This window comes from Ixodes scapularis, unplaced genomic scaffold (assembly GCF_016920785.2).
Source record: "Ixodes scapularis isolate PalLabHiFi unplaced genomic scaffold, ASM1692078v2 PGA_scaffold12__126_contigs__length_90152505, whole genome shotgun sequence".
In the NCBI taxonomy this organism is placed as follows: domain Eukaryota; kingdom Metazoa; phylum Arthropoda; class Arachnida; order Ixodida; family Ixodidae; genus Ixodes; species Ixodes scapularis.
Genome location: NW_024609838.1, coordinates 29,208,823 through 29,217,174, shown reverse-complemented (window position 1 = coordinate 29,217,174; position 8,352 = coordinate 29,208,823). Strand labels below are relative to the sequence as shown.

Genomic DNA, 8,352 nt, shown 5'->3' with positions numbered 1-8,352 from the left:
ATCTACCATGAATAGCTCCGGCTGCAGCGTGCTTCAAATCTGGCACAAACGATAATCGTCAAAAACCCGTCGTCCTTCCTCGCCCCTTCGGGGATTTATTTCTTTAAACCTAAGCATGCCAGAACATTAAAATAAACGACATTGTCTTTCGTAAGGAACGCAACACCGCGTGTAAAAATTCGAGAGAAAAAAAATTACGAATGTACCCTACTACTTGAAATCAAATGAAACCGTCCGCCGGTCTTTCGAAGTTCGACGAACGTCAAGCTTTTACCCTAAAAGTTCGAAGTTCGTCGAACTTGTGACTTTTCAGGATTCGAAAGTCCGACACTTTTCGAATTCTCTTGATAAATAAGGTCGAAAGTTCGAAATTCATCGAATTTTTTGGTCAGTCAAGTTCGAAAGTTCGACAAGCATCGAACCTTGCAGCGCAATAAATTCGAAAGTTCGAAAAAGATCGAATTTTTTAGCGTAATAAGTTCGACGGTTCGAAAAGCGTCGAACGTCTTAGCTTAAAAAGTTCGAAAATTCGACCTCCGTCGAATTTTACGATATAGACAATTCGAAAAATCGAAATCTTTCGAACCTTTCGAACCGCTTGATTCGATCATCGAAACTTCGATTCGAAAAAAGTTCGCGGCATCCCTAGATGAAACTCTTGCTCGCGTACGAGTAAACTCTGTCATAACGACAATTTGAATTCCGCGCGCGGTAGAATCAGAAACGCCTCTTCCGACGTCATGGTAGTTCCGCAGGAAAAACCAACCCTTGCTCAACAAAGCAGCAAGAATCCGGGTGGAGAGGAGGAGTCAGGTCACGTGGTATTGACTCGTCGTGTGCGGAAATAGCACGGACTTGGCTTGAGGGGAGAAGTCGGGACGCGAATGATCGTGGTCTTTGAGTGCCCACAGGTTTTGAGCTGGATTTTGCTCTAGTTGCGTTGTCAGCTGATCTTCGGTAACAAGCTACCAAGTAGGTACACTTCTGTTCTCGGCGAGATTTAAGCCACTAGGACTAGGAAATGCTCTCGCAAAGCTAGAGCGCTTTCAAGGGCTCCGCTTTTGATAGTTTAAACGCGTACATCACCAGACTGAAGAATCTAGCCCAAACTTGTGCGTGGATATTTTTGTGTAGAGATTGTTTATGGTCCAACGACCTTAGCGGGCTTCTTTCGGGGGATCTGTAGTTGTGCCGCGGAAAAAATCGCCCCGGTTTGTGGGTTGGGCTCAGGCAGGTACGGGACGCCGAGCACGGAGATAGGACAAATAGGCTGCGGGGTTAGCGCTATGGCCCCGAGATGGCGCTAGTTGTCCATGCCGTTTATAGATTTGCTCTGAATACTCGTCTCGTTTGCTCGCTCGGTTATATTTTCGCAGTAGTTATTATTCCTTCTAGGCCAGTCAAAGGTGAGCTTTGCGTGCGGCATAATATATGGTCTATGTTTGTGACACCACTGTTTGAGTGTCAGACCAACCGCGACTTCAAAGTTTCGTGCGGAACAGCACCCGTAACGATGTCGCGCATACATACATGATGCTTCGAATATTGACGTCATGCATGACGTTTTTGTTTTGGTTGGGTTTATCTGCTCTTTACGGCTTTGTCGATTGCTGGCGGTTGACGCAAATGAGACGTATTGAAAGAAAACGAACCGTTATTCGTTTTAAGGGTAATTAATTTAACGGATTCTCTTATTAGATATCTTCGCCATTTGGGTGTAGTTTCTATGTTTTTAGTAGAACAGAAACTTGAAGGTCGTTTCCTAACACCTGATCATAAACTTGTAGTATGTAAATAGCGCGACATTGCGCAAAAATGCGACATCGGCTCTTTTTTATAGCTTAGACTACTGCCCTGAATGAGGAAGTTTTATGTTTTATGACAGCCATTTATTTTTTGTAAGAGAGAAATAAAAATGGACAAACATTGGTGATAGATCTTTCACGCCAAGTGTCGTGCTGTGGATGTGAGATGTGCCTTTCATTGCGGACACATTCTTGCAACTGCACTACGCTATTTCGAAACTTCAAGCAATGAAGAAGTCGTTTCCATGGACAGTAGAAGGGCTCTCTTGCACTAGTCGTAATTCATAAGAATTTAACACGAAATACTTAAGGAATTTATTCAGTCTCTTGCATTTGATGGCTTGTGTATTTCTGATCTAATACTTTCAAAATGGCTGCCTTACCACCAGTGGTGTTAAAACAAGGGGGAAGAGGAAGGGGGGCGGGGGGGATCGGGGATATTTCTCCCAAACATTTCTATTAAACGATTGTGGGGTTATGGGAAGGTGGGGAATGTGCAATTCCTGTTTCCATCACTTCCAGACGTATATTCGGAAAAGTTGGTTGTTGTTAGCGATGTAGCTGGAAAAGGAAATCGAGGGCAATCGTGGTGTAGGCTCATAGGCCCGTCTGTCACTGCCTCGTAGTAAAGTTCCTGAATTAAACGGGTTCATTTCGGCACTCTAATTGGCGCATTTTTATGGCGAATTTGTGCAAATTTTCAAAACCTTCAATTATCGCCTCATATAGCGTTCTACTTGATTTGATATCTGTATAACGCACCAAACAGTAGTTAGAAATCGGTCAGTATTTCTCAAGATCATGGTCTGCTCGGTTAATTAGCTTCGTTGAGTGCGCTTCTCGCCTCACTGTCATGCACCGCAGTGGTGCGAGAACCGCGAAGTAGGCATCGCAAATTTCAGTATCTTGCTTCGCCACAGCACACCCACGTGGTGCGGCGAAAAGACTCTCCGACTAAAATGCTGAATCAGTGTGGTCTCCATCCATTAGAAACTATGGAGGATTCCGAGGCTAAAACTGTTGTTTTTTCCCCTTTATAATAGCAATTAAAATTTGACTAGGAGTTGTATCTGAAAAAAGGCCTTAGCGATCACGAAGGTTAAATCATGACGAGGTGGTTCAACCGTGCTACGGTAGAATATATGTTTTTAAATATTCCTTTTTCGCACAAACAATTGAGGAACAGAATGGTCTCCCACAATGAGTTGTAAACTCAACAGATATTTATACTTTTGAGTCGTTTTTGGAACAGTTGTTTTTCCAATAAGAAAATGCCGGGTTGGATGTATATACTAGTATTATTGACAATGTTTCAATTTTCTATGTCATGTGCTAAAACTATTGTAGGACTGTGTATGGTTTTTGTTTCAAGCGTTCACCTCTCCTGTAACGGCCTTCAAATGAGAGCTGACAGTATTGTTAAATTAAAAAGAAAAACTCATCTATTGCGGATTTTTGCACACGAAGGCGTGGGCTATATTACTATAAAAAAAAAAAAGACTGATGTTAGTGTTGATGTAACAATTCTACCTTTCAGTAAACATTTCTCAATAAAACTATGGCTAGTAATTATGATTATTTTTACGATTTTGTTTCTCAAATGGGAGATTTAGCCAGAATAGGTGGGTATTCTAAGAAGATTTACATGGACTGTTCTGTAAGTTTTGTTTTTCATGCCATCTGTCTTGTTTATTTTTCACCCTTATTTAAGTTCATTCTGTGCCATGACAGAATGAATAGAGTATATTAAGACTAAATTAGCTGGGGAACTGCATGAAAACTTCATTTATTGTTCACATCCTAATTTGTGTTATGAAGTTCTACACATAAAATCTAATTGATGCTTATATACCAAAGGCAAAAGCTTTGCTTTTATCTTACTTAGGATTCAGTTTTATTAAAACCCTTAGAACTTCACTAGACATCAATTTAGGTTTTAATGTTCTTTTTTAGCGTTATTTCCAAGGAATATTTAATTTGGTTTACGTTTGACTTCATACCTAAAACAACCGCCCACAGCAATTCATACAGTCCCTCATCAGTCAGCATCATTGTTACTGTGCTTGGTGTTTCTATCCACAACTAAACAGCTAGTCCTGTGTTTGAGGGAACCAAACCTGCCGTGGAATTTTTAGTCATAAAGGTTTTACAGTAGTCGGAAGGCAATGTAGACAATCCCTAAGAGGGGCAGATAAACATACGAATATTAACATATAATTAGGGTTTTCGTTTTGGGGTAAAAACCCTATATTCCTTGATTTGTGCACCCCAAACAGTTTTTATGAAAAACGGATTAAACCCGATTTCTCCCCCGAAGACTGGTCTTGGAATTAGCTGAATTTATGGAAAATAAGAACAATTCTGGATCTGCTTCAGAACTGCTTCCTGGGTCACTCGTTTGATGGTAACAAACTCCTTAGATTTGCGTTACCTCTCTTCTCATATATTTGCTTCCGAATCAGTCCGAAGGAGGAAACATACTGTAAGATCGAGCACCATGGCTATATCAGTAACTTAGATGACTTTTGTGTGTGTAAATAACACATCTCAGGTATTTGCCCTTCATAAATAAGACCCAAGAAGACCCCATTTTCTAATGGCTTCAGAAAGACCCAATTTCTCCCCAATTATCTGCCTGAAAAATAGTGCCCGATTTTTACACCCCGACTTTTGAAAAATATAAAACCCGAAAACGAAGAACCCTAGATATAATATATGCACTAAAAGGAATGAAATTGAACGTTAAGCCTATGCTCCTAAGGTTCATTTTGCTGCTCCAGAATGAACTTTTGGCTGCTCCAAAAGGTGCTCCAAATTGGCAGAAACAAATCGCATCACTGGGCGTGATTGGCACATGAAAATCGTCAATCAGAGTGCCGAAACTGGTCAGTTGAGTTACTTCACAAGCTTTTCCTAATATGTCTCCCAAACAATTTTGGCGGCCCTGTTTACCACAACCATTAACGAGACAAATTGAAACTTGGGGGAATACAATAAAAACACTCGGCAAAGAAGAACCTTGTGGGTTCTCGGTGTGGATGCTTTTACTACACTGAGCAATGAAAACTAATATTTGGTTTATATATATTAACTATATATATTATACATATAAACTATATTTATAACCGAATATTAATTTTATTGATCAGTGTGAACTGATCAATAAAATTAATATTCGGTTACATCCCAAGCAGCAAAAGATTTTGGCCAGGCAATGGCCAATGACTGGGGATGGTCTTGTGGCCAGTGGCCAAAGAGTGGCCATTCACCAGCCAATGTTTAGCCTATGACTAATGGCCAGTGGCCTTTGGCCAATGGCCAGGGAAAGGCCAGTCATCGGCCAATCTCTGGCCACTCTCTGGCCACTGGCCAAAGGACCATTGCAAGCCATTTGCCAATGCTTGGCCAACTCTGTGCCGCTAGGGATAGTATGTCAGTGTTTCTCAGTAAACAATGAAAAGAAGAAACCCAATGTGTTTTAGGTGGTGCAGCATTGACACGCACTTGTTTGTTTGCACAGCTCAAATCCAGGATGGGTTTGCTGCCAGATGGCTTCATTGTGGTCCTCGTGCTTTTGGCACCTGTGCTGATTGCCATCATCGTTGCGTGTTGCATACGTCGTCGCCGAATGCTGCAGCAGCTTGCCCAGGTATGTGTTCCTTGGCATAATGCCTGCTACAAACGTCTCTGGTAATATATGCTTTATTCATTGTTGCCTGTGCATTTTATTCTGCTCAATTGGGGCTAGATCAAAGAAAAATAAGCAGTTGGCTATATAGACAGCAAATTCTTATTGAGATTGGCTTTTTCAGAGTTTTGCCTATCGGTAGCATGTATAATTCTCTATAAAAACAACCAAAGTTTTTTTTTTTTTTTTTTTTCATGTAAATGTTGTGTTCTGAATTATGTGGTATTTGTTCTTATTGAGAACAGCCCATTTCAGAAACTGTTTCTGTGAATCTGGTAGAACTACTAGTTCAATTATACATTTCAACAGGTTTTGTAACATTGCCTTTCATGATTAGTACTTTTATTTAATCTCTCATCTGCTTAACAGGCAGAGATCCAAAACAGTTTGAACCATTGTGTCAACAGTTTCCATATAACTATAGGTGTGCATTTTGAGGACAGTGACACCAGTTATGCAGGCTAAGTCGATTATGTTAATCAAGCAAAAAGTATACCAATAACAAGGCAACACAACAAATGTTGTAGGCCTAACTAACCGAGCTTCTGTGTCCTTGTGTATCTAATATCCTAGCAGGCAAATCAGCCACTGATGCCAGGGCAGCCGCCAGGACCGATTACAGCCGGTTCCGTGCCCCAGGGACCACCGTACGCCGCTGCACCTAAGCCACTTGGCCCCGGTGAACAGTGGCCTCAGGCCCCATACTACCAGCAACAACCTTACCCTCCTCAGCAGCCATACCCGCCTCAACAACAACCGTACCCGCCTCAACAGCCGTACCCACCACAACAGCCACAGTACCCCCCTCAGCAGCCATACCCCCCTCAGCAGCAGCCGTATCCGCCCCAGCAGCCATACGCTCCTCAGCAGCAGGCGTATCCGCCCCAGCAGCCAATGCCGTATGGCCCTCCCAGCAGCGATCCATCTGCACCTCCTGTTGCACCACAGGAACCGCCGCCACCGTACGACTTCAGGGAGGCGCCTCGTTACTGAGTGGTGATTGGGTGAACAGTGAGATGAAATCATCAACTACTCTTTGGTGAATTCTTCGGTGAACCCTTTCATGTGGACCTTCAGGGAGAACTCTGTAACTTACAAGACTTTGGTGTTTCCTGGAAGCGGTGCATGATGCAGCACTTCTGGAGCCCGTATATGGCCAGCTTACCCACCTGGGTGTATTGCTTAACAGATCTTATGCAGGGGACACTGGTGAATGTCTCGAAGTTGTGAATGGTTTTGAGGGTGCCTGCAAGAATGTCAGAATGCGCCTTTGGTCTGTCAGAAGTCCAGGACTGCCATGCCCACCGTTGTGGGCATCACCCATTTTGGTGCTGGTGAGGAAAAAAGATAGCTGTTGCAGTCATCACACGAGGCACGACAATCAAATCCCGTGCGAGTTTTTTTGTTTGTTTGAGTAGCTTGCAATTTGCAGCTGCATCTCGCTCTTGAGCACTCGGTGGCATGCAACCAAATAGCCAAGTCTTCGATGAGCGCCTCGCACTCTACAAATCGTCGGGTGCCTCTAGTTCTGGCCTGGAGAAGGTTTTTTTTTTTTGTCCTGTAATTTGCCATCAGCAGTGTTGTATGTACTGTATACTGCACTGCTTCAGTAAGCCACGACATGACTATAATGCTACATAAGCTGTTCAACAACCTTTCCATAAAGGGCATTTGTTTTCTCAGTGTGCGTCAGGCACATAGCCAGGGGGGAGGCCCATGGGGCCCGGGACCCCCCCGAAATCTTCCGTTTTGCTGGGATCTCCTCTCCCCCCTCCCCCTCATACAGTATTTTGTCATGGGCGGGCCCCCCCGAAACAGAATCCTGGCTACTTGCCTGGTGTGCGTTACACCAATACCACTTAGAGGACATGGCCTTCGCCTTTCCCCCCTAAATGTTATCCCTAGTGGATTTACACAGTGTCGCCTAGCTTGCACGCCTCGCAGCGTCTCACAATGATCGTGACGGCAGCTAGGACCGACGCCAAACAGACGCGTCTGCTGCTTTGCAGCATACCCTCATCGAGCTTCAGTGCGTTTGTCGCTGGGGGCGGGTTGGGGATTCACTAACCATAACGTAATGCGAAAGCCTTGTCTTCTAGGTGGTATTGGTCACACACTGTGACCATGTCAAAGTGTACAAGTGAATGATATTGGGGCGCCTGAAATGCACTTCATACTTTTCCTGGAGAATCGTCGCTTCCGTTGCATAACCTCATCTGGGTGTTAACTGGACAAAAGTGAAAAGCCTTTCTACTACATGTGCCTGTAACCTTTGTTCCCCTACTTGTCCTTGCAAAGGAAGATACCTTTGCTTTTAGGGAGCGTGTTTTCAGGGCAGCCATGTTTCGTGAAATGGCTAGCTCCGTCCTTTAAGACACGAATATAATTCTGCAGTCAAGACCTTCCTTGTCACTCACACAAAGTCAATTTCCAAATCCTTTCTGGAGCTTACAAACAACCAACTGAAAGAGGAAGTTGCACATCTACTTTGAGGATGGGGCTTGGAAGCCTACCTGCAGCACCGAGAGTTACTTTGCTTATGTGTTCGAGCAATGATGGGATATACACAAGAACGTGTTTTCAAACTTTGTGTTCAAACATCAGTTCTTGTGTTGAATGAATCGATCAAAATAAATGTAAAAGCTCAAAATACTTTTCAGTTTGTTTTTGTTAGTTTAGAGCTGTAGCCTTTGCACATTCATGAGCCTTACTAATAATAAGGTGAATGCTAGGAATTTTTGTTAATATTTCGTTCTTTCAAGTACTGGTATGCATGTACACTGTCAGTTTTCTGTGCCTTTTTCGTGGGATTTTGTACAATTCAAAGTAATTTCCTATCATTGACGATTTAAAAAAAAA

At 43.1% G+C, this 8,352-nt stretch overlaps 1 protein-coding gene across 3 annotated transcripts; it reads left to right on the top strand.

Annotated features, from left to right (window-relative positions):
- The first annotated feature begins 814 nt into the window (after positions 1-814).
- LOC115313062 (calcium-binding protein P) lies at positions 815-8,145 on the top strand. Of its 3 annotated transcripts, none has more exons than XM_040221489.2 (3): positions 815-972; positions 5,326-5,454; positions 6,070-8,145. In XM_040221489.2, the coding sequence occupies exons 2-3, from the start codon at positions 5,338-5,340 to the stop codon at positions 6,484-6,486; spliced, it is 534 nt and encodes a 177-aa protein (XP_040077423.2). In that variant the 5' UTR covers positions 815-972; positions 5,326-5,337; the 3' UTR covers positions 6,487-8,145. The 3 variants fall into 3 exon arrangements, with proteins under 3 accessions (XP_040077423.2, XP_040077421.2, XP_040077422.2); XM_040221487.3 differs by having other exon boundaries at positions 821-972; positions 6,067-8,145; XM_040221488.3 differs by lacking the exon at positions 815-972 and adding an exon at positions 1,305-1,406 and having other exon boundaries at positions 6,067-8,145.
- The last annotated feature ends 207 nt before the right edge of the window (positions 8,146-8,352 follow it).

What these genes read in the sequence shown, in the direction of transcription:
- LOC115313062 (XM_040221487.3), top strand. Translation starts at nt 5,338, where the DNA reads ATGGGTTTGCTGCCAGATGGCTTCATTGTGGTCCTCGTGCTTTTGGCA. An exon ending in TGCTGCAGCAGCTTGCCCAG is followed by an intron (nt 5,455 to 6,066) that starts GTATGTGTTCCT and finishes CTAATATCCTAG; the next exon opens with CAGGCAAATCAGCCACTGAT.